The sequence below is a fragment of the Cryphonectria parasitica genome (assembly GCF_011745365.1).
Source record: "Cryphonectria parasitica EP155 unplaced genomic scaffold M406scaffold_8, whole genome shotgun sequence".
NCBI classification, from domain to species: Eukaryota; Fungi; Ascomycota; class Sordariomycetes; order Diaporthales; family Cryphonectriaceae; genus Cryphonectria; species Cryphonectria parasitica.
This window is the reverse complement of record NW_024468916.1, coordinates 246156-270557: the sequence shown is the minus strand read 5'-3', so window position 1 is coordinate 270557 and position 24402 is coordinate 246156. Positions and strand designations below refer to the sequence as shown.

The 24402-nt window shown below is 55.1% G+C and overlaps 7 protein-coding genes across 7 annotated transcripts; 3 read left to right on the top strand and 4 right to left on the bottom strand.

Moving 5' to 3' along the window:
* Positions 1 to 151: 151 nt before the first annotated feature.
* On the top strand, positions 152 to 1459 carry M406DRAFT_265618 (uncharacterized protein; the record flags this gene model as incomplete). The annotated part of the gene is made up of 2 exons (XM_040917749.1): positions 152 to 546; positions 646 to 1459. 2 exons carry the CDS (start codon positions 152 to 154, stop codon positions 1457 to 1459), a joined length of 1209 nt encoding a protein of 402 aa, XP_040772265.1.
* Positions 1460 to 1983: 524 nt separating this feature from the next.
* M406DRAFT_216239 (uncharacterized protein) lies at positions 1984 to 5102 on the bottom strand (the record flags this gene model as incomplete). The annotated part of the gene is made up of 5 exons (XM_040915482.1): positions 1984 to 2361; positions 2440 to 3552; positions 3675 to 3740; positions 3835 to 4172; positions 4274 to 5102. Coding segments are annotated over 5 exons (2724 nt in total), but the record flags the coding sequence as incomplete, so codon positions are not given.
* A 1791-nt stretch (positions 5103 to 6893) lies between these two features.
* M406DRAFT_357669 (uncharacterized protein) lies at positions 6894 to 7755 on the top strand. Its single transcript, XM_040923740.1, has one exon. It carries the CDS (start codon positions 7043 to 7045, stop codon positions 7502 to 7504), a length of 462 nt encoding a protein of 153 aa, XP_040772263.1. The 5' UTR covers positions 6894 to 7042; the 3' UTR covers positions 7505 to 7755.
* A 7081-nt stretch (positions 7756 to 14836) lies between these two features.
* M406DRAFT_266833 (cell differentiation protein rcd1) lies at positions 14837 to 16227 on the bottom strand (the record flags this gene model as incomplete). The annotated part of the gene is made up of 4 exons (XM_040917831.1): positions 14837 to 15017; positions 15131 to 15506; positions 15582 to 15737; positions 15876 to 16227. 4 exons carry the CDS (start codon positions 16225 to 16227, stop codon positions 14837 to 14839), a joined length of 1065 nt encoding a protein of 354 aa, XP_040772262.1.
* A 2077-nt stretch (positions 16228 to 18304) lies between these two features.
* PEX20 (protein import into peroxisome matrix) lies at positions 18305 to 19674 on the bottom strand (the record flags this gene model as incomplete). Its single annotated transcript, XM_040925916.1, has 2 exons — positions 18305 to 19459; positions 19543 to 19674. 2 exons carry the CDS (start codon positions 19672 to 19674, stop codon positions 18305 to 18307), a joined length of 1287 nt encoding a protein of 428 aa, XP_040772261.1.
* Positions 19675 to 20918: 1244 nt separating this feature from the next.
* M406DRAFT_75902 (uncharacterized protein) lies at positions 20919 to 22162 on the top strand (the record flags this gene model as incomplete). Its single annotated transcript, XM_040925917.1, has 4 exons — positions 20919 to 20921; positions 20990 to 21031; positions 21196 to 21311; positions 21415 to 22162. 4 exons carry the CDS (start codon positions 20919 to 20921, stop codon positions 22160 to 22162), a joined length of 909 nt encoding a protein of 302 aa, XP_040772260.1.
* A 188-nt stretch (positions 22163 to 22350) lies between these two features.
* Positions 22351 to 24129, bottom strand: M406DRAFT_353006 (soluble quino protein glucose dehydrogenase; the record flags this gene model as incomplete). The annotated part of the gene is made up of 3 exons (XM_040922728.1): positions 22351 to 23446; positions 23520 to 23663; positions 23773 to 24129. 3 exons carry the CDS (start codon positions 24127 to 24129, stop codon positions 22397 to 22399), a joined length of 1551 nt encoding a protein of 516 aa, XP_040772259.1. The 3' UTR covers positions 22351 to 22396.
* Between the last annotated feature and the right edge of the window lie 273 nt (positions 24130 to 24402).

Here is a 24402-nt window from a genome sequence, read left to right as displayed (position 1 = left end):
TGAACGCCTTGTTTTGAGAATCCACACCAGACGCGATTATCGTTTGACAGAACGACATGTGATTTCTATTGCTGACGGATGGACTGACCAAGAAAGACAAGAATACTCCAGATGACATCTTGAAACGGCGAGGCCAGCCGGAAGAACGAAGATGGAGGACGACTTCGGTGCTGACGCTGATTTCCTCAGCGCAATGGCAGCCTCGGTATCATCGATGACACCTGCCAGGCCATCCAATGCTGCTTCTGCTGCTGCTGCCTCACCCGTCCCCGGCTCGAGTCGCGTGCAGCAGCCAGTGCCTCGGAAGATCCAAGAGCCCACGCCTCAGAGGCTCGACAGGCCTCCTCCACCTGCTGCTGCCGCCCAAGGTGTCAAGCAGCCCACGCCCCAGGCCCTACCACAGCGGTCGGCGGGCTCTACCATCCTGGTCTCTCCGAGGCAGAAGGGTAACCCAGTGCTGGCATGCCTCAAGTCTGTGGCATGGGAGTACAGCGATATTCCCGCCGACTACGGCTTGGGCCTGACGACCTGTGCCCTCTTCTTGAGGTGAGTGACTGTATATGCATCTGCTGTATACGTGTGTCCCATGTGTTTCCCACCAGCTGACTGGTAGCCCATCCTGTCTGTCCTCTTTCCCACCAAAAGTCTCAAGTACCACCGCCTCCACCCCGAGTACATCTACACGCGCATCCGCAACCTACAGGGCCGCTATAACCTCCGCGTGCTGCTGGCCATGGTCGACATCCCCAACCACGAAGACTCCCTCCGCGAGCTCTCCAAGACCAGCCTGGTCAACAATGTCACTCTCATCCTGTGCTGGTCCGCCGCCGAGGCCGCCCGCTACCTCGAGCTGTATAAGTCCTACGAGCACGCCTCCTTCGCTGCCATCAAGGGCGCCCAGGCCACCGGCTATGCTGAGAAGCTCGTTGAATTCGTCACCGTACCCCGCGCCGTCAACAAAGCCGACGCCGTCGCCCTCGTCAGCACCTTTGGCAGCCTGCGAGCCGCCGTCAATGCTGACCCGGAGACCATCGGTATTATTAGTGGATGGGGCGAGAAGAAGGTCAAGTCCTGGTGCGACGCAGTCGAGGAGCCTTTTCGTGTCAAAAGGGCCGCCAAAAGAGGGCTGGAACAAGGCGGTGACAGCTCGCGCGCCGGGAGGAGAATACTCGAAGACGCTGTCCCCCTGGGGCGCGTGCCTCTGCGCGATATGGCGGGCACCCCAGAGTCCAGGAGCCGGGGTGTACCGGGGCCCGATGCGGCTGATGAGCAGGAGGCTAAGAGGGCGAGGCTATCCCGTCCCGTACAGCAGGAGGAAGAGTACGATGAAGATGCTGAGCTTGCAGCTGCCATTGAGGAGTCCAGACGGATGGCCGAGGAGAAGAAGAAGCAGCAGGAGGAGGAGGAGCTCGGGGGTGGTGTGGCAGCCGCCTTGGCTAGGCTGAGGCAGAATGGTTGAGCGGCGCGTCGATAGGATACTGATGATGCACCAGGCCTTTGCTGTACACACAAAAAGTCTTGCCCAAGAGTATGGTCGCAACAGCCTCAGAAGAGCTGAAAGTTCCCTTGCATGGGAACCCCGGGCCTTCAGAAGAGGTGCGATCGGAAGAAGGGATCTGGATTGGCTGCTCCGTCTTCATCCGCTACCAGCTACCAAGAGGGAATATGGGTCCGCTCGATGATAGAGATACCAGCACGATGGACAGTTATAAGGGCTGCTTCACGAGGTTGACGGATCTGGGCGCGGCATCACTACTGCTCGCGCCGTGGACTTGTCTCGAATTATCCACAGCAGCTCGAGAGGGAGGATGACAAGACGAGAGAGGTGCTTGTCAGATATGTTTCTTGGATATACATACATACATACATATATATATATATATATATATATATATGTGTGTGTGTGTGTGTGTGTGTGTAGCCATACTAGAATATAGTCGCGAGCTCGATAGAAGAGACCAATGCTTGATCCCTCCTTTACCAGTTGAGTCCCGCCCCGCCAGCCCTGATAACCAATAGACTTGCCTTGATACCACTGTCGACGAATTGCTGCGCCACAACCCCGACCGTCCTTCTCAAGTCTCCGCCATCGACCTCGACCACTCCATCGCCGAGGTCCACGTGTGACCGGCCCACCACAACGAGGTCGCCGGCGTTCTGTGGTGAGTTGCCCACGTGGGCCCTCGCTCGGGCCACAGCCTCTGCCACAGCCGTCCTGCGCGTGGCGTCGACCTCTGCAATCGTAAAGCGACCGGCGAGCCCCTGCGGTGGGGATGACGACAACGACGACAGGAGAGCCATGTCCTGCGCCGAGGCACCCTCGACCACCTTGTTGTTGTTGACGCTGGTGCTGTGGGCACCCTCTTTTGTGGCTGCGCCGCTGTGGCCTGGCTGCTCGACCTCGACCTCGTCATCGTCGCCCCATTGGTGGGGGTGGACGACGGTCAGGGTGACGTTGGGGTTCCTAGCCAGGCGCAGGGCGAAGCGCAGGGCGACGCGGTCGTCGACGCCGCCCAGGAAGGGAACGAAGATCTGGTGATGGGTCTTGTTGTCTCTTGTGGACAGGCTGTGACTGCTGCTGGACATGGTGACGCTGACGCCGCCTTCCTTGTTGCTACTGCTAATGTTGTTGTTGTTGTTGTTGTTCTTCCTGCTGTCCACAGGAGGCAGTAGACCACCGAGACCGCGGTTGATGAAGACGCCTGTGTTGCAGGCGGGTTTGTGCAGGACCTGGTGGATAAAGTCGAGGTGGCTGCGGCTGGCGAAGCGCTCCTCTGTACGGGCGGCGGCTCCGTCCAGGACCAGCGACGAGGCGGGGTCTGTGTGGTTCTCTGTCGTCGTGTCCCTGTCGCTGAAGTTGCTGCTGTCGTTCTCGCCCCAGGGCACAAAAACAAAGTCGGCGGCGATGTCGGCGGCCTGTCGCGCGAGGGTCTCTGCGTACGAAGGGGCAGGCACGACGGCGACGCGGCCGGAGGCGGCGATGATGTTGTTGTAGGATGAGCGGAGGAGGCGCGAGAAGGCGCGGAAGGTGTTTACGACGGGGTCGCGGGCCGAGAGGTGGTTGGGGCCTCCTTCGCCTTCTGTCAGCTGCATTACGGAGGAGTTGCGCTCTGTGAGCTCGAGGATGCGGAGGCCGTGGACCTCGAGGGGAGGTAGGGGTCTTCTTCTCCTTGGTGTTGTTGTCGTCGTCGTCGCCGTCGTGGTTTCATAATAACTTTCGCTGCCACGCTGGTCCTCATCGTCGTGGTTGTCCTGGTTCTGGCCGTCGGCTCCGAGGAGGGCGATGAAGGTGAAGAGGCCTGGCAGGCTGTCTAAGCGAAGGTAGACGAGGAGGCGACGGATCTCCGCAGTAGGCTTCCACTCCTTGTCCCCGTCGCCTTCGTCGCCTTCGTGCATGGTGGCGCCGCCATGGCTCGAGGTTGATGGGCCGCCAGCTGGGTTGATGGGGTTTCCGTCCCTGTCTGTCTCGCCTCTTCGGAACCTTTCCATCTTGGCCTGGTACCATGGTGGGTAGAGCCACTTGACCAAGGGTGTGGTAGATACCGTTGTGACCTGAGGGGAAATAGTTAGTCAATCAGTTATTTAGGGTATATAAAATAGCGCCTCTTTTATGGGTTTTCTTCTTCTTTTCATTTCCATATGCAGCAGGGTGTGGGTTTGATTCGAGAACTCACCAAGGCCATGACAACAAAGATGGTAAAAGTACGTTCAGAAAGGATCTTGGCCTGTAAGCCCACGTTCTGTAAAGAAAATGAGTCAGCATCAGCAGTCTTGTCTTGGATGTCACCTCTTTCTTTTCCTCGTTTCCCTCTCTTCCTTCTTCTTCTAACTTACAAGCACAATCAGCTCAACGAGGCCTTTACAGCTCATCAGACAGCCAATGGTCAGGGACTCGCGCCACTCAAGCCTGTTGAACCGCGCCGCTAGTGTGCCGCCGATAATCTTGCCTGAAAAGGCCACGGCGATGACGCCCACTACATAGGCCCAGGTGATGCCGTCGTTGAGCAGGCCGAGGTTGGTGCTCAGACCGGACAGGGCGAAGTAGAGCGGCAGGAAGAGCACTGTGACTATGTCCTCGATCTTCTCGGTGAGTTTGATGGCAAAACCTGCCTCGTGGGGACAAATTAAGCCGGCCAGAAAGGCGCCGAAGATCGGATGGACACCGATAATGCCTTGTATATGTGTAAGTAAGTGAAGTAGACCTTTTGAGAGACACACACAGAGAAAGAGAGTGAGAGGGAGGGGAGAGGAGAGATCAAAAGACATGACGCACCAGTAAACCAGGCTGAGACGAGGGCAATGCCAAGGGTCAAGGCCACCATGCCCTGTGTAGGCCCCTTCTCTAGACTTCCCGTCCTCCTGAGACACCAGATAAAGCAAGGACGGACAGCATAGCAAAGAAACAGAGCCCAGCCGACGACACAAAGCAGGGCCCAGAGGGCAGCCAGGCCGGTGGCATTGTTGACGAGGGCGACGCAGAGGGCGAGGAGGATCCAGCCGGTCACGTCGTTGCCGATGCCAGCGGCCAGAACAGTGACGCCGACGGATGTGCCCAGCAGGTTGAGGTCGGTAAGGATGCGGCACAGCACGGGAAAGGCGGTGATGGCCAGGGCGGTGCCGATGAAGAGGGCGTAGACGCCAAATTCGATTGGGTCGGTGCTGACGTCTGCCTCGGCGACGCGGAACTGCTCGTACAAACCCTTTGCGATGGCGATGCCCAGGCCAAAGGGGATGGCCATGCCGGCCAGGCCGACGGTCAGGGCGACGCGCCAGTTGCTGGTGAGGAGCCGGACGTCCACCTCGAGGCCGACGAGGAACAGGAAGATGATCAGGCCCAGGTTGGCGACATTGTTGAGGATAGGCATCGAGGCCGTCGGAAAGATGGCATTCTGGAACCCGGGGATGCGCATCATGACGGAAGGGCCCAGGAGGATGCCGCCGATGACCTCTGCGATGACGCGCGGCTGGTTCAGGTAGGACAGAGGCCAGTGGAGGAGACGGCAGAAGATGATAATGATGATGGCCTGGATGATGAAGAGGAGCACCGGGTTGGATGCATTGTAGGCGACAGGGTTGCCGCCCTCGAGGATGCCAGCCTGGGGAGCCACTGTGGCTCGTGGTGATAAGAGAGGTTCCATGGTTGTGGATGGCGGTGGCAGCGGCGGCGGCGTTGGTGGATGTGAGGATGTGAAGATTTGGGAGGGCGAAGGCTGGCCGAAGCCTGGGCCTCGAGATATAATAAGAGTGACCACTCTTTTGGATCAACCTTTTCGCTGATAGCCTGTGCCTCGTATGTTGTTTTTACTTGATAGATGTGATTGAATGGTAATTTACTATCTATGCAAGTTGTGGAAGAGAAGAAAGAAAAGACGGAGGAAGAGGAGGAGGAGAAGGAGGAGGAGGAGCCTGGGCCTGCCCTCGATCTGAGTTGTGGATCCTTTTTAAGCTATGATAGATGGACCATAATTTAGGCGGAGAGGCTGAGCAGACGCGAGAGAGGAGGAGGAAGGAGCCACTTAGTCTTTATGCCGGTGATCAAAAAAGAGGGACCAGCCGACGACGCCTCTTGAGCACGTTTAACGTGATTTCTCTGTAAGTAGCTAGTCATTGTACAAGCAAGCAAGTAGCACGCCATACTGTGCAGGGCGCTGAATAAGAATAGGCGGCGCTGGAATCTGGTGATGAACTCGCTGGGAACGGCTGGGGCCGAGGCTATCTAAATGCTAATTACTGAATACCGTTGGCCAATACTGTGTACTACTGTTCACCAAATACTGTGTGTGTGTGTATTGAGCTAAGTAAGTTGGTACATGCCTGCAGTACTTGCTGGACTATGCAATTACTTTACAATGCCATGCTTGATACATTCTAGCAGGACTGTTTGAATGGTTCACCGCCTCTGTTCTTGAATCTATGTAGGCAATGTTCTCATGTTTTCAATTGTTGATTTTATCATCACTGTGGATTGAATCAAGTACACCAGCCAAGTGCACCCATCCGAGACACACACGCAGTCCCGGCATTCTGGGATGGAATCATTCTTGCCCTGCTGCAACCCACCCGCAGCCGACACATGCAGGGAGCGTATCATTGATCTTATCAAGATCAGGGGTCCTGTCGAGGTGGGACCACAGCCTTCAGCCCCCTCCGACGACTACTCGGGTACTGCATACTACTATACTATAATAGTAGGACACAGCATCTGGGGAAACGGAGAGGATGGCGTACAGTTAGCACATTTACATTTTGTAATCATGTGTGGAGGTGGAGCCACCCAACTTGATCATGCTTTTCTTTTTCTCTTATAATACTGTGCCCCTCTCCTCTCCCCCACAGCCAATACAGTTGCTTGGATTCCATCTTCCAAGAATTCTTTATCAAGGTTGCCAAGAAGTCCCAGACCAATTCAGGCTTGGGTCACACCCACCCCATCCCAAGTCCCAACCAACAGCCAAAGAAGAGCCTAACCCATGCACTGTACTGTTTGTACCAGCCGTCGCCAAGAGCGCCGAGTCTACCCCAGACCGCCACAGAGGCTCTCATGTGATGTTCTCTGGTAGCCTTGCAATGGTGTCAGGTGGGAAGTATCGATATGTATGGTATGGTTGCAACCAGTTCAATCATGTCTGAATTCTGTTGTCTGGAGAAAAGAAGAAGAAGAAGACAGAAAAGGCGAGGGATCCAATCGACAGACAAAGACTTCATAACATGATAGGCTGGTCGGGAATTTGCATCATGTACCCCCTCCACCCCTGCCCTCGCATTACCTAACTCAGATTACTTAAGCATAGGAGCTAGGGTAAGCCCAAGATCGTCAGACCGTCATCAGCTAATCAGCCTTCTCCTTCATTGGACTTGCCTTGCGTCCTCCAGACATTCATTCCATCCTACATCACCTCTTGACTTGTCTGAATTGCCTCCAGACTTAGCCATTGATTGATGCAACTCTTTAATTGAAGCATTCAGTTTTTGTGACTATCATCTTTTACCTGCTGGGACCATTTGTCACCAGTCCAATGAGCAAGTCATCCATCCATGCCGCATGCGATCCTCCTTGCCTCATCAACATTTCCACGACTCCTCTTTCGAGTGTCATCTGCATCAGCTGTGTTCAATGCGCTGGTTCCAAAAGGCCGTTTTGGTGACACCAAGGCAAAGAAGAATAGAAGAAACAAGCCAAAAACAGTGTTCCGTTGTCTTATTAATAAGAGTCAACGTGGCCTCCTTCCTTATTACTTTATATGACAGTATGCTGACTTTGATCTGTCAGACTCGAGGCCCTATGGGCGGCCACTCATCTCTCTCCCTCTCTCTCTTTCTCTCAAACAGTCATGTCATCCGATCCTTCTTACTGCCTACTGAAACCCTCGGCCCTTATTCAAAAGGCCTTCGCGCTGCTGTTCGGTTGTTTCACGCCCACCCACGGCCAAGCCCGTCCAGAGACCGGATGTCCACTTTTGTCTCCCTCGTCCGCCTCTGTGCCGCCGTGCCTGGTCGTCGGTAAACTCCTCCGGCGGCCCTCGCCCGGGACCGTCTTTCTTTTTTGACAGCCTCTCGGCGGCCACCCAGGGCGGCTTTCCTTCTTCTTTTCCCTTATTCCCCTCTTCTACTTGTCTTTTCTAGATGCTTAGCAAAGGCCGCGGCCTCTTTGCTGCGCGCAATGGGTCACAGATGCTGGCTACCCGCTTCTTCCGTGAGCTTCCTCCTTTTGCCTGTAGCAGATATGTAGCTATTATTATGATTTCTCCTCTCTCCAATCTGCCTCGCTCTCCTCTCTCGTGATGGACCTGGCTTCTGAGCCCCCTCCGTCCGATGCTGCTGGTGTCCTCGCCAGGCCCTTCTTTAAACCAGCTGTTGTCCCCACCCCACGATCGCCTCGTCTCTCCTAATGCCACACAACAGCAGGCTGTCTTGCAGTTTTCCTTGTTGACTCTGTTTCTTTGCATGTCTTTTTTGCTCCTCTTCTCTCGGCTGGCCCTCTTCCTTTGATTTTATTTTTCGCATTTCTTTTTCTGCATGTCGCCGGCACAGACAAGCACCGTTTTTCACCCTTGAGAGGTCCTGGTTCTGATCAACAAGCTCATTCCCCTTTCCCTTTCCTTATCTCTTTCTTTCCCTCTCCTTCCCCTCCTCCCTGTCATGAAGTTCTCAGGTTCAAGGCAGCGCCTTGCTGCCGCTGCCACCATGGCATTGTTACACGGCCAGGCTGCCGCTTCTTTCAAATATGTACTTCCCAGGAGTAGTAGTAGTAACAGCGTTCCATTCTCTGTGACACCAACCAGCCAAATATCAGCCAAGGGTAAGTTTTCTCGAGCACCTCCCACCTCTAAACCAGGAAAAAAAAAAAAAGAAAGGCCAAGCTAACCTGTGCGTGATTGCAGTTCTGTCAAGTCAACCGTCTCTGAGTCTGCCGGCTGGCAGTCCCAACAGTTCCTACCTCGCCCTGGGCCTCGAGATCCCCATTTTGAAGATCGCCGGCAGCGACCCGGAGCTCATTTACCTCGGGTCAGAGTCTTACCTGCTGTTCGTCCAGCAGGAGATGACCATGAATTCGTACACTCAGCTGAACATGAGCAATAACATGTTGAGCTCCCATGCCGACCCCTTTGTGAACTTTCAGGAGCCCTCGGGCCTGTTCTCCTCCTCCTCCTCCTCCTCCTCCTCCTCCTCATCAAACTCATCATCAAACTCATCATCCACATCTGACCTGCGCCTCCTCGCGGTACTTGTGTACGACACCAAGTCGGGTAGCAGCAGCAGCAGCAGCAGCAGCAGCAGCAGCGAGAACTCATTGTTCAGCGCCCAATTCAACTGGACGTCCTGGGCAGCAGACATGGCCGCAAACCCCTCCCTGCGCATGGACTTTGACATCGACGACTTTGCAGAACAGGCTAGCCTCGGCAAGCCCGTAGCAGCTGAGGCTCTCATTGTCAAGGATGACGAGGAGGTGACCGCCTCAGGGTCCACGTCAGACAGCTACTCTGCCATCACCACACTGTCGCTCGGGTCCGGCGGCGCCAGCCAGACTGGAGGCGCAGCTGTCGTCCTGACGACGGGGCTGGGCTCATCGTCCCCGAGCGGCATGCCTCTGCTGTCCAACGACGCGACAGGTCCCGCTGCTACAGGACTAGCATTGGCGGGAGGCCTGGGCTCTGGGTCTGCTTCTGCTTCGGCTGGTGCTGGTGCTGGTGCTGGTATGGCTGCCGCGAATTCAGCGATGGCTGGTGGAAGTGGTGGAGCAGGCATGGCTTCCAGCCCAAGCGGCCTCGGCGGACTCAGTGGTGGTGGCATGCTCTCGGGTGCCAATGGAGGAAGCGCAGCTGCTACAGCCGTTGCCGGCGGAAGTGGTGCAGCAGGCGGTGGCATGGGTCTCGGCGCGAGTGGTCTGGGCGGCCTCAGCGGTGGTGGCATGGCGTCTGCTGCTGCCAGCGGCGGGAGCGCTGCCGCCGCTACGGGCGCTGCCGCTGCTGCTGTTGGCGTTCCTGCCTATGCCTCAGCGGCTTCAGGGTCCTCGGCTACCGGCCTGTCGATGGCAGGCTCAAGCTTAGGTTCAAGCTCGGGCTCGGGCTCAAGCTCTGGCACAAGCTCTGGTTCAAGCTCTGGCTCAAGCTCTGGCTCAAGCTCTGGCTCAAGCTCGGGTTCAAGCTCTGGTTGGGGTTCGGGCTCGGGCTCGGGCTCTGGCTTCTCTAGCGACAGCGCTTCCATGATGGGTGTCAGCCCAAGTGGTTTGAGCGTAGCTGCGAATGCTCAAAGCGGCATGGGACCTGCAGGCAATGTGCTACCTTATTATACCGACTTGGCGGCGGCGGCAGCGGCTACAGGCACAGGCTCCGGCTCGAACACAGGAGGCATCACCTTCAGCTCTGGGTCTTCGGGCGCAAGCGATGGTAGTGGTAGCGATAGCATCTCGATGCTTCTCAGCCCGAGTGGTGTCGCTGGGTCAGGCGGTGCAATGGCCGGGTTCGGGTCAGGATCGGGTACTGCATCGGCTGCATCCTCCATGGGCTCCGCTTCTTCCTCTTCTGGCAGCGCCGGATCAGGTCTCTTCAGCAATTTCGGCGACGAAACCAGCTCTGGCGGTCTGGGATCCATGTTGAATGGCGGAAGCACATCGTCGTCCATGGCTGGCGCAGGTGGCTCTGGCTTTGGGGCTGGTTCCGGGATGGGAGGCAGCTCAGACAGCGATTATGACAACTACGGTAATGGGCTCTCGTCTTCTTCATCATCCTCCTCCTCGTCTGCTTCTTCTGGGATGGGAGGAGATAGCTTCGTGGGTACGGGATCCAGCTCTGGCAGCAGCAATTCTGGCAATAGTTATGGCAGCTACGGTGGCGGTCTCTCATCGTCTTCTTCTGCCACCGCTTCTTCCTCTTCTGGAATGGGAGACAGCTTTGTCGGCTCAGGAGCCGGCTCTGGAAGCAAAGGCATCTACTCTTCGTCTGGAGGAAGCTCTGCAGGCATGGGGTATTCCAGCGGGGGATCAAGCTCGTCGTCCATGACGGGCGCGGGCAGCATGGGACTTGGTGGAGCCAGCTCGGGAATGGGCGGCAGCTCCAGCAGCGGTAATGGTGGTTCTGCTGGTTGGCTGTCTGGATCATCCTCTGGGTCATCCTCCTCCTCTGGGTCATCCTCCTCCTCTGGGTCATCGTCTTCCTCTGGGTCGTCTACCTTTGGATCGTCCTCCTCTGGATCATCCGCCTCCTCAGGAATGGCCTCTGCTTCTTCAGGAATGTCGTCCTCTGGTATGACTTCTTCCTCAGGACTGTCATCTTCTGGGTCGTCTGCTGCTTCATCCGGATCTTCTGCTTCTTCATCCGGATCATTATCTTCCTCTGGGATGTACTCTTCTGGGTCATCCTCCTCTGGATCATCTTCCTCTGGATCATCTTCCTCTGGAGCATCTTCCTCTGGAGCATCTTCCTCTGGAGCATCTTCCTCTGGATCATCTTCCTCTGGAGCATCTTCCTCTGGAGCATCTTCCTCTGGAGCATCTTCCTCTGGAGCATCTTCCTCTGGAGCATCTTCCTCTGGAGCATCTTCCTCTGGAGCATCTTCCTCTGGAGCATCTTCCTCTGGTATGGCTTCTTCCTCAGGACTGTCATCTTCTGGATCATCTGCTTCTTCATCCGGATCATTATCTTCCTCTGGAATGTACTCTTCTGGGTCATCCTCCTCTGGGTCATCCTCCTCTGGGTCATCCTCCTCTGGGTCATCCTCCTCTGGGTCATCCTCCTCTGGGTCATCCTCCTCTGGGTCATCCTCCTCTGGGTCATCCTCCTCTGGGTCATCCTCCTCTGGATCCTCCTCTGGATCATCTTCTTCCTCATCTGGAATATATTCCTCCTCTGGCTCGGAGAAAAGCCTTTCAGGAGCCGGGGCTGTGAGCTCTGACAGCTCAAGCTCATCTGGCGGAAGCTCTTCATGGCAAGATACCGCCAATTCCGGAACCTCTATCTCAGGAGCAGCAGGCGGAAATACTTCATGGGCAAGTAGTGGCTCTCAGGGTTCTGTCTCAGGAGGAGCCTATAGCGGGAGTGGCTCAGGAATGGCAGCGAGCGCCAGTGGCGCATATGCCGCTGCATCCAGCAGCACCGGCAGTCCTTTACTCACAACCGGGTCTGGAGAGTCAACCGATGGGTCTGACGACAGCTGCGACGATGAAGGCATTGCACCAGCAACTGGTGGCGGCGTAAACATTACCAACGTGCTTGGAGGCTCTGGCATCGACCTGACAGGCACTGCGAGCTCCGGAGGCAGCACAGCGAGTTCCCAGGCCAGCTCGCAGAGCGGCGCTAGCTTTGCAGGTGGCAGCTCATCATCCTCTAGCGGTCTTCTATCTAACACCTCGACCTCTGGATCTTCCATATCTGGCGGCTCATCGATCAACAGCGCGTCATCGTCATCGTCAACATCTGTCGGCTCTGGCTATGGTGGGGGCGGCAGCTCATCATTGTACTCATCTTCAACACAGTCTGGAGGCCAGGGATATGGAAGCTCGGCATCAGGCAGCATGGCATACAATTCATCGTCTTCTGCATCCTCAGCGTACGGTAGCTCGTCATCGTCATCATCATCGTCATCATCATCGTCACAAAGCTCGTCCTCCGGCTCCTCATTCACAGGAACAAGCGCCTTGAGTGGAAGTTCCTCTTCCTCATCAGGTTCCTCCTCTTCTGGTTCCTCCTCTTCTGGTTCCTCCTCTTCTGGTTCCTCCTCTTCTGGTTCCTCCTCTTCTGGTTCCTCCTCTTCTGGTTCCTCCTCTTCTGGTTCCTCCTCTTCTGGTTCCTCCTCTTCTGGTTCCTCCTCTTCTGGTTCCTCCTCTTCTGGTTCCTCCTCTTCTGGTTCCTCCTCTTCTGGTTCCTCCTCTTCTGGTTCCTCCTCTTCTGGTTCCTCCTCTTCTGGTTCCTCCTCTTCTGGTTCCTCCTCTTCTGGTTCCTCCTCTTCTGGTTCCTCTTCTGGTTCCTCCTCTGGGTCCTCCTCAGGATTCTTCTCCTCGGGCGGCACTTCCTCTGCCGCTTCCTCTGCCTCCTCGTCGTCCTCGTCTTCTGGAGGAGCAGCGTCTAGCAACTCGAGCTTCTTCGCCTCGTCTGGAGCGGGTGCATCGGGCAGTGGCCTCTCGTCATCGACTTCTGGTATTTCGGCGTCTGGGAGCGGATCGATGGGCGGATCTTCCGGTGTCAGCTTCCTGAGCGGTGGCTCGGCAGCGACAAATAGTTCATCATCATCCTCCTCTTCATCCTCCTCCTCCTCCTCCTCATCAGCATCTGACAGCTCGTCAGTCAGTGGCACGTCTGGTGGCAGCATCTCAGTAAGCAGCTCGTCCAGTGGCAGCGCATCTGGCGGCGGTAGCGCGTCTAGTGGAATCTCAGTCAACGGCAGCTCTCTGGTCGTCAGCTCATCACCATCGAGGGACTCTTTGAACGCCACCGCAGCAGCAGCAGCAGCAGCAGCAGTGGCAGCAGGAGTGTCTGACTCTCTAAGCGCCACAGGTGCGCCTCAGCCTCCGCAGTCACTATTCGTGAGCTTGCCTACCGGCTCTGTAGGCTCGGTTGCTGGTAGTACTGGCAATGGGACAGCTTCGGTGACTGCCACTAGCACAGCTCTTACGGCTGCGATCACTGGGGGCGGTCAACTGGCTTCGGTCCTGGGAGGCGCGAAAGTGACGATTGGACTGAACCTCGACAATGGCGAGTACGAAACGGTACGTGAAGTAACCAAAGAGAATAATTTCTAAAAGGGAGATCTGACTGACATGTGTATTCAAAACAAAACAGACCATCACAGAAAACCTCCAGAGACGCACAGTCGCTGCCGCGCAGGCAGGCTGGACTTTGACGCTCAACAAAGAGCTGGTGGCGCGGGCGACTCCTGCGACCACGAGCACGGCCAATATCTTCTCAGAATTCACGGCCAGCACTCTTATGACGACGACTGCCACCTCGTCTATGACTTCGCCAACCACCACGGCCAAGAGCACGGCTAGAGCTGCCACCACTACCACCAAGGCAGCCGTCCATACATCTGCTGCCGGCCGCAGGAGCGTGGCGCCTGGGCTGGCGAATCAGGCTCTTGGCGGCCTGGTCTTCTTTTCATCATGGCTCTTCGTTGCCATCTTCTTGTAGTTAGGAGGAAGAAAAAAAAAAGGAAAAATCCAATGGGAAGGAAAAGGGAAGGAGGAGGGCTTGCGGGTAGGCGTTTACAATAGGATATATGGCGTTGTTGTCGGCGGTCTTTTTGGGGTGTATCTCGGGAGTTTCATGGTTGTATGATTTTGTTTTTCTTTCTTTCTTCACTTCTTTTCTTTTGCGGATGAGCCCATATCTGCTTCATGCAGATGGTGCTGCTGCTATTGCTGCTGCTGTTGCAAGTTAAATATCATAGCACTCAAGACTTGAGAGTCAAATGTGCAATCTTCTTTACTACCGTCGCTTTTTGGGGGGGACATAGAATCAACTCATACAGGGATCCAAAATGAAAATTCTCCCGCTTCCAGAGTCTGTTTTGTACCAGCTTCCCTTTCTCTCAAGATCCCCGTCTTCTCATTCCTCCTCGTCCTCCTCGTCCTCCTCTGTGCGTGTTTGTGATGTCTACCCGCCTGTTATCCATGCACCGATGCAACGCCGAGCCGTAGAAATAATAAACGCCACGGGTATACCATCTAGAAGAATTCCCTCCCCGTCGCCACCGCCTCCGCCAAAACCGCTATGCAAACGTAGTGAAAGCACTCAAGGCTGCTTAAACGCCTGCACGTATCATGAAACCAAGACTGCAACCTGTACGCCCTCTCTCTCTCTCTCTCTCTCCCCCTCCATCTCTTCCCCTTCTTCTGTCCATCCCTCTCGTGTTACACACCCACACACACACACAAGTACTCTGTCAACCCCCAAGATTTTTGAGTTTTGAAAAAAAGATAAAGAGAAAAAGAAAAACACAGACATAACCTCCAGCTTCAACCAAGAATGACTCCCAACCCAAATTTTGTTCATACACTCAGTGAGTTCACCGCCTTTTAAAGCCCTATACCAGAAGCAGCTGAAACCCTTCCCCCGCCATAGCCATGGGAGCGCGAGGAATATCGTTTGCTAGGATAGATTGTCCACGGACTGGCTGCGGGAAACCCTACCCCTGTCGAGCTAGGGCATCAACAAGAGTGCTGTCGTCAACAGCATAGACAAGGAAGACGGAGGCGACCCTGCTCACTGCCTCGTCGTGGGCCTGTTTGACACAGGCCCCTCCAAAAACCGCTCAAGTCGGTTCCGGAGGAAAATCATTTGCTTATTTTGCGGCCAGTGCTCGATCTCGGGCGGACCTGCCTGACAGCGGTCGGCGCATCTTTCTAGGAGAGGCCAGGGTTGCCAATATCGGCCATGGCACTGTCCGAAAGGTTGACGAGCAGCTGCGTGAGGCATCGCTTCGTAGCTGCGTCGTCACGAAGGACGGCAGAAAAGGTCGCGTCGCGCAACGGCTCGGGCAGGCACTGTCGGAGAGCTTCGCGGGCCCTGGCGTTATCACTGAGTCTGTGCTGGTGTCAATTGCATGTTCCGGGTAACCAAACAGGGTTCACGATGAACCAAGAGCAACAACAAGAGAAAGATTTATCTTTGGAAAAGGCCGGTGGGGGCTCTCTTACCGCAGGAAGCACCTGACTACATGCTTCAGCAGCCTGGCAGTTTGCTGCTCCACCAGCTGTCCTACCATGTTGCTCAGAACGGTACCTACGGCATAAAAACGCTCGTACGTCGCGCAAATGTAGTTGAGGCCGTTGTCGTCCAGCAGTATCTTCTGGACTATAAAGATGGCCACGGTCTTGGACAACTCGGAGCCCGTCTCCATAATCCGGAGGCAAAGAGGTATGATCTCTGTGGTGAGAAGGAAGTTGATGACTTCAGACGAGTCATTCTTGACCAAGGCGCCGATGACGCCGAGGCTGGTGAGGCGCAGGTACTCGAAGGGGCGAGACTTGGAGGTGGTGTTGAGGAAAGGGTAGAGGTAGAGAGGAATATGCGCTGGCGCACACACAAGTCAGCAAAGGCAGATATGGAATGAAGGGGTTAGGGGATGAGGAGGGAAGGTATACATACCGCTCAGGAACAAGGTCCGGGTCTCATTGTGGGATGCTACGCACTGCAGGAGGGCAAGGGCGTTGCATACTCTGTTGGAGGCGGCAGCGGTGAGCTGAGAAGGATTGAGAAGGGTATAGACAGAGATGATCTCCTGGACGAGAGAGGTCATGACACCTGTTGTTGGTAATGGTCAGCGCTTGCGCCCACCAGCGGAAACGGGTCATGAGAGGGGAAAAGACAGATAGAACGAAGAGGGTCCGGAGAAGAGGGAGGGGGAAGGGGGGGGGGGGCGTAAGGGCAGCACCAACGCACCAAAGGAATGCCACAGGATCAGCGCGAGCTCAGGAACCTGCTCGCGCTTCTTGCTCAGCTCCAGCAGGGCCTGCTCGCGGGTATTCTCGTTGAGTAGGTCGGCGATGTAGGCCATGGTGCGACGGTTGTCCTCGGACATGTTGGGATTATCGGCGGCAGGATCCTGGTGGACAGCGCTGAGGGCATTCGCGTGGGAGGCCGACGTAGCGACGCGGTTGTAGTGAGCTTGCTGGGCAGCGGCAGCAGCAGCAGCCGCCTGTTGAGCGTGCTGGTGGTGTGTCTGCTGGTGCATCCAGGCCGAAGCTTCCTGGGGGTAGTGATGCTGGCCGTACATGGGATGATTGGGCATCATCTTGGGCGATTGCTGACGGCGGCCCGCGACGGCGAGCCAGCAGGCAGAAGAGAGGCGTGCGTGCGGTGCGGTGCCTTGGAGGGCTTGTCAGAGAGAGGGGGGATTCGAATATGCGGTGGCACGAGAGCCGAGGTGGCGTTTGCGCTTGAGGAGGGCAACGGTAGGGCGGGTACAGACGTCGAGGAGGGCGAGGGTTGGACAAAAGTATTGTGTATCGAGAGAGGCGCTTATTCTTCTTCTTCGGAAGGGGGCGTTCTCAAGGCACGGTCGAGGCTCTTGTCACTCTCACTTTAAATCGTCGTCTTTTCTTCTTCCGGTCTCGCAGCCGTTTCTCGTATCAGTGTAGCACAAAAGGGCGTCGATGCGCTTGCACAAGGCTCCAGCTAAGGTTCAGCAGTTGTGCTCCAGATCTCTCTCTCTCTCTTTCTGTCTCTCTCTGTCTCTGGGTTCTCCCCTTTTAAAGCAAAGAATACTGCAGGGCTTTTCAGAGGTTATCACGGGAAGGGAAGCCGTGGTGGTTAGCGCTGGTCGCAGAAAGTTGAATTGGGGATGATGCGCTGCCGCGGTGCGGTGCTTGTTTCGAAAGAAGCTCTTGCGTCTTCTGGGTCCCTTCCTCAATGCGCTATGCAGCAGGTGCAGTGCAGTGGTGGGAAGTGGTGGTGGCCCGTGCACAAGCCTAGATCCTTCGGCTATTACAGCACAAGGTTCTTAGTAATCATGAAGAATCATGCATGGGTGCCCTCTCCACCTCTCACCCTGTCCATCGTGCCATCTTGCACGGGCCTCAATATGGGAGGTTGTGCCATGGGCCTCGTAGTTTATTATTAGACATACAGGTAACCGGAGATCATCTTTGGCATTTGGGGACTTTGGGGGGGGGGGGGGGTTTTTATTTTTTAATAATTATATTGTATTTTTTTTTGCTTTTTCGTTTGTTTGTTTGTTTGTATGTTTATATCTATGTGAATGACAAAACCAGTGTGCCAGTGACAAAAACACCGCCCCTTTTCCCATGAAATGGTGTCCTGAACTCCACCTGCACCTGGTATCCAGACTGCACAGGGCCTATGCAATGTAGGCCTGTGCATGCAAAACGCATGCAAAATTCCCTTGAGAAAAAAAGAAAGAAAAAAACCGCAATCCTGATTGCATGCTCAACGTCCTGCAAAGTGGTTCTTCCCAAGCTTGGCTCCATCCTCGATCCAGGTATTAAAGGCGGTTGGGATCCCATAAGGATCTCACCTAGTGTTGACCTGGTGATGTTGAGGAGAAGACAGAATTCGTATGAAAAAAGAGAACGCATTGAAGAACGCCATCATGAAAGGAGGAAGGAAGGAAAAAATAAAGACAAAAGAAGAGAAATCCTGACCTGCAAGCTCAAATTTCTGCAGGTGAAAAGTCGCCCCTCCAAATTTGGCTCCATCCCTCAGTCCAGGAAGTAAAGGTCCCTATGAGGATCTCATGTCGTGTTGACCTAGTGGCGTCGAGGAGAAGCTCAGAGGCGCATTAAAGGATGAAATTGCTTTGGAGGAAAGAAAACATGTCGCAAGAATCCGAAAAGAAGAAAAATAAAGAAACAACTGCCAGCTCAAGTTTCTGTAAAGTAGCCCCTCTCAAATGTGGCTCCATCCTCAGTCCAGGTAGCAAGGCAGATCCTATAAGGATCTCCACGTCGTGTTGACCTGGAACTGTTGGTTGAGGAGGAGCCAGAGGTGCAAAGGATCCTCAGCTGGCAGTCTTGTTCCATAACCATAATTTCCCACCCTCCTTCTGATAAGTCGTATTGTCTCCCACTTACAAGGAGCCATGTGCGTATCAGCTGATCCATACCCCACACAAGTTGCACACCAGGAAGTCCAGTGTGCACAGTGAGGACGGGGATGCTTGCCGATGAAAATGACACAGCTCCTAGAGGAAAGATGATGGAGAAAGAACGACGAATGGTGAAGACTTCCCCTTGGGTGACAGCAATGACAAGTGTTCTCGACGAGTATCTTGACAGGTGTCTCCAAGTATGTGAGTCCCCCATCAAGTCTGATCAGACAATAGCATAGTCCAACCAGACTTCTTGCCATATTTAAGCAGCATTGTGAGAACCCTCAGCCTCCTGAGAATCTTTGTCGGTTTCATCACTGTGCAGGGCATCTGATGACTCAGTCATCATCTTGACACGGAGCGACTTCTTGAAGGCCTGGGTCATCTCCTGAATCTCCTTCTCCTTGGCAGGGTCAGGGTGAGCATCAGGCTCGGGTGCATTGGGGCACACAGCCGAATAGGGGATGACGTTGATCTCCTTGGGCTCAATAGGGGGCTCCTTGGTGGCATCGATAATCTGGCCAGTGACAGTGTTGAACAGATCATTACCCTTCAGGACCACCTCGCCCCTGGACAGCTGCTTCATGAGAGTGACAAAGCTGGAGTGCTTGAGCTTCTCGTTGGAGCTCAGACTCAAGGTGTTCATGATCTCCCGGGCAGCCTTCTTGAGCTCTGCATCCTGCATGTGGTCATAGATGGCCTTGGTCTCTGGCTTGTTCTGGGGAAGGAAGGTGGGATCATTCTTGTCACGAGCGCGGCTCTCCTGGTAGGCAATCTCGATCAGGGCATCGTCGTGCTTGTTGAGGTCCTCATCAGCATGATGAGTCATCCACTGGTCCATCTCTCCCTGGAATTCCTGGTCGTAGGCAGCAAAGGCCGCCTCCAGGGCCTCCTCGGTGGTGTTGGCAAGAGTGGTGGTCCGAGGGTAATTGTTGTAGTGGCCTGTAGGAGCTGGCTGTGGTTGGGGCTGGAAGAGCTCACGAGGACCAGCAGCTGCAAACTTCATGTAGTGGTAAATCTCAGCCTCATGCTGAGCAGACAGGGGGAGCTGCATGGCGGAAGGACCCTGAGCCACCCCAAAGGCCTGGCGAACACCCTCGGGGCCGTAGCTGGGGAGGTCGGCATGAGGGTTGAGCTGGTCACCAGGGCGAAGAGTTTGGCCCAGCACACCGTAGGGGTGGGGCTGCTGGCCAGTGGCAACCTGGCTCCGGTGGAAATCTCTGACCCAGGACACTTGCTCGACAGACTGGGTTTTGGCAGCCTCCTGAAGAGTTGCAGCACCATCGGCCAAGTGAGGGGGTGGGTGCACAAACTCGTTGCCATGGTGAGGCGCGTTTGTGGTGAAGGCAGCGAAGGCAGCATCAGCTGCAGCTTGGGCCTGCTTGGCCTGCTTGGCTCGAGCCTCTCCACGGAACTCCTGTAAGAGATGGTCAGTTCAAGTCTGGCTGACAGTAGAGAGACAAGATTAGAAGAAAATGGCCAACCAACAGAACCACATACCTCAGGAGTAAAGTTCGACCACTTGGACTCTTTCGCAGAAGAACCCCAAGCCTTTGGGCGATCAGAACTGCGATTGAAGTGCTGAGCCAAGCCCTTGACAGGGTTGGAAGGACCACACATGTTGTCAGCCATGGTTGTAGCAGCTGTGGTGCTTGCGCTGCTTGGGGTGTGCTTTGTTTCGATGTGTTGTTGGCGGTGGTGATCGTAGATGACGCGACGCGATGAGACTGAGGGCTGCCCGCGTCGTAGCAGCAGAGGCTTTGTGTTGGATGGGAAGTAGTAGGTATCAGTGACAAAAGCGTTGTACTGTGCAACCTGGGTCACAAAGAAGACGATGGAAAGGAAGAAGGGTGACAAGCTTGTCTTCTCAGGCTTGATGATGCCTTTTTTTGTTTGGATTTTGTGTGCCTTTAGCGAGAAAATTCAAGGCTGACGATGATGTTGGTTGGGAGGGTTGAGGGAAGAAGGTTTGGTGAGATGGTGGATGGTAGGAGAGGATGCACAGGACTGCAGTAAATGCTGCCCAGAAATAGTTGATGGAGAAAGTACTGTGGGTGGGCAACAATAGCCCCTGAACAAGAGGAGGGAATGCGGTGGAAGAGAATAGAGGAAAATATGTCCACGAAAAGGTTCCAGATCAGGCCTGCACAGAGATGTATCACAATAGTGATAAAATGTGCGCGCAGTGTTTGTGCATTGGGAAAAGTTACGCGTGCGCGCGTGGTGCTCAAGAAGCCCAGGTGTGTTGGAGGAGAGGTGAGGTGGTGGGGCTGGCGCTGGTGCAAGGCAACATTCTAGTCTTTTGTCTTTCCCTTCAGATTTGATCTGACTGCTGTTGGTCTGTTGCTTTAGACAGTCAGGCCATTAAAGAAGAAAAATCTGCGCTCGTTTTTGGCTTTGATGACGAGAGTACAACAGAGGCCAGATTTAGAGGTGATCATGAGAATGCAGTACGTTGACCCAATTACTACAACTCCGGCCACAACAGCCGAGGTTCAACAGCCTGAACGGTCTTTCAAGCCTTGCGGTGACGGACGGGCCCTTATGTGGGGATATCTGATTATGTAACCCGGGATGGGAAACAGGCTGACAGGTAGTAGGGACCATGCCTTGATCCCTGTAATCATGGTGGGGGCAGGCACTGCAGGCTGACAGGGCAGGGCAGTCAGGGGGGGAGCTACTGCAGTACAGCCCTGGGAGGTACCTGACTGCCTGTGGTATCGATTAGCTGTTAACTCAAGTGGCCAGCATCGCGAAACAGACACGCCCTTTCAGGTGCCTCTCTTGCATAGCAACATCAGCTCATCTCTACCATTCACTGAACATCATTTTCCATTTTGCAACCTGCTTCTTCTTTCCTTCTTTTGGCCGCCAACATGGTCCGTGAACCCATTCCCAGATGACGGGGACTCTTATAAGAATGTGCTCGAGACTGACAGCTTAGCAGGCGACGCAAGTGATTTCCAACTCTGGTCACGATGACATGATAGTAAGTCAGGCACCAGACACCATCTGCCCGTCAACTCTCCTCCTGCCCGCCTGAGCCACTGCTCTGAGGCACAATGAATAAAGGATGTCACCTGCTTGGGACAATATCATCCTTCGTTCTCTGTTGGCTGCTACTGCTGCTGATACTGCCTGCTGTTGATCTAGCACGATGCTGTCCTCGATTACTACGGCCGTCGCCTCGCCACCTGCTCCTCCGACCGTACAATCAAGATATTCGAGATCGAGGGTGAGACCCAGCGGCTGACGGAGACGCTCAAAGGGTAAGTTATGGTCGTTCAGAAGGAAGAGTAGGACAAGGACATAGACATGGGCCTGGTTCTGGAGAGGAGGGCTGACAGTATTCATGGTGCTGCTGTGTTCCAGACACGAGGGCGCAGTCTGGTGTGTCTCCTGGGCGCACCCCAAGTACGGCAATATCCTGGCATCAGCCGGATACGACGGCAAGGTCTTCATTTGGCGCGAGCAGCAGGGCGCCTGGCAGCGCATCTTCGATTTCGCCCTGCACAAGGCCTCGGTCAACATCGTCTCCTGGTCCCCCCATGAGTCCGGCTGCCTGCTGGCCTGTGCGTCATCCGACGGCAACGTCTCTGTCGTCGAGTTCAAGGACAACAACTTTGATCACACCAGCTTCCCTGCCCACGGTCTCGGCGTCAACTCGGTGTCCTGGGCGCCTGCCACCACCCCGGGCTCTATAGTCTCGAGCGCCCCCGGCCCCGGCGCGACTGGAAACAGGCGGTTCGTGACCGGAGGGTGTGACAACCTGGTCAAGATCTGGGTCTATGACCCGGCAACCAATGGTTACAAGGCAGAGCGGGAGCCCCTGACGGGCCACACCGACTGGGTGCGCGATGTCGCCTGGAGCCCGACGGTGCTACAAAAGAGCTACATTGCGAGCGCGTCCCAGGACAAGACGGTGCGCATCTGGACGTCTGACCCGTCTAACCCTGGCCAGTGGAACTCCAAGGTGCTCAATTTTGATGCCTCTGTGTGGCGCGTGAGCTGGTCCCTGAGCGGCAACGTTCTTGCTGTGAGCGGTGCCGACAACAAGGTCACACTATGGAAGGAGAATTTGAGGGGCGAGTGGGATGTCGTCAAGACACTGGAGGAGTAACGGGGAAAATTAGAGAGAAGGCTGAGGGATGCATTCAAAGAGGCTGCTGCTGCACGGCGTTCGGGTTAATAGGGGGTGGGGCTGGCTATTCGATATGAAAGGGCAAGATTTCAACATGTCTGGACGCTCTGAAGAAATGCATAGTCGTATGAGCGTGAGTGTGTTTGCGTGTATTACATCTTTCCTGTGTTCTCCCCCCAAATGGTGGTGTATATTTCTATCTACCTGATCCGCTTAGGCCATGATGAAAAGTGCACCACAGACGAGCGGTAGAGCCGTGGCAACACATGCCAGCCAGAGTGTGTCCTTACCAGGCCCAGTCCTAGCCGACCGTGGTGCCAGGTTGGGCGAAGTGGTCGGGGTCACCAGCGTCCCTGTAGAGGAGGAGGAGCTGATCGGGGTGCCTGTTCCACTGGCTGTCGACACCTCGGCCTGCTGCAGAACATAGATCTCGCCCGTCGAGTCGGAGCTCAGGAACAACCTTCCCTGACTGTCCCAAGCCAGCCCTACCGGCCGGAAGCACCCATCGGGACACTTGGACAGGTCGGCATTGCTGAGGATGTCCGTCGTGGCATTGGTGCTGTCGGACGGCGCTTCTGGTGTCCCATCTGTCGTGAACTGCACTGCCGACAACCTGTACCCTACCGGGCCGGTCCTGTCCCAGCTGCCGTGAAATGTGATGTAGGCGACAGTGCCGTCGGCGTCGAATAGAATGTCCAGCGGGGCCGTGTGGGCCTGGAACGTCAGCTGCGGCGGGACAAAGTCTTGGGCGCAGGTCGTGTCGTTCAGGGTGCTCGAGAAAGGGTCTAGCGCGAACTGGCTGCCGACGGTCAACGATCCTTTGTCGGGGATGTCGGTGCCCCAGAGCGCGAAGCAGGCTGGGTAGCCGTAGTTGTCGCCTTGAGTTTCGTTTTCGTCTATCGAGCTATTGTTGTTGAGGAGGAATCCATGGTAGTTCATCTCCTCGCCCGGGTTGTCCTGGTGAATATCGGTTCCGTTCCGCTTGACCTGGTCCGCCGAATTTTCGACAGAGTAGATGCCGCCCGTCAGCGGGTGCTCTGCGACGCCGACACTGTTCCTGAGGCCCCAGCCGAGTAGCCTTCCCTCGGAGGGAAAGTCGTACGGTTGGCCGCCGGTGGTGAGGTTGCTGAGATTGAAGGCTTTGATCTGGGAGTGGCCAGAGTCGAGCTGCTGGGCAACCGGGTCTATATTCTCTGAGCTGCCACGGGAGACGATCAGAGTGCCGTTGGCCTTTTGTGAGAGCAGGAGAGTGCGCGAGACGTGCTATGGGATCGCCAGGTCAGGACGTCAGCAACACGTACTAGAATGTGAAGGCTTCACTTCTCATGGAACTCACATCAGTATTGCTCATATTGGTAATGAGCGTGACATTGTCTCCCACCGTCCCATCGGCAGCACTGTAGGGCCATTGGTACACTTCGTTCGAGGTAGATGCATACAAGGTTGCCCCATCAGCCGACAATTGGATGCCATGATTTAGCTATTGTGACATTTCCACAATTGTCAGCAAGGAAAGAGGAGAATAAAGCAAAGGGGTTCTTTAGGTCGTTTTGTCAGAATTATAATTGATTTAACATGAGCCTACGCACATCAGTATTGTCCACCAAGGTCTTGGTCTGGTCGACAATGAGACAAGTCCCCCCATGGTCGCTAAATGTCATGTGCAGGATGCCCGTACCCTTCTGGACGACAAGGAGAGCCCCGTTCTGGTCGAAGATAATCCCCCTGGGCGTAGATAGGTTCTGCGCGATCAGCTGAGCCGTCCATCCTGAGCCCACTACCGGAGCTTCGTACGAGGGGACCAGGACTGTTGGACACGACGACGAGGAGGAGGAGGAGGAGGAGGAGGAGGAGGAGGAGGAGGAGGATGCGGTTGTGGTTGTGGCAGAGGCGGTGGTTGACTGTGCCAGGACGAGAGTTGTGGGATGAGATGTGATGGCTGTCATGATAACAGCCAGCATTCTGAAGAGATGTCCCATGTTCGTAATAATATCTGAGATCTCATATTAGTGGGGTGTCTGTCTGTCCACGCTTGAAGGTTTGTTTGATGACGGAAGGAGAAGGGAAGACTGAGAGATGATGACCAAAGCAGACTCACTTACTGTATCTTGTTGGAAGGCAAGAGCTAGGATCGCATGTCAGTATTCCACTGCACCTGCCTCTTCTCCATGTCACTCGTAAGTCTTGTAGAAAGCAAGAACGCAAACATGCAATGAAGG

Bases quoted from the DNA above. Each gene is read 5' to 3' on its own strand.
- M406DRAFT_357669 (XM_040923740.1), top strand. From the start codon at position 7,043: ATGCGATCCTCCTTGCCTCATCAACATTTCCACGACTCCTCTTTCGAG.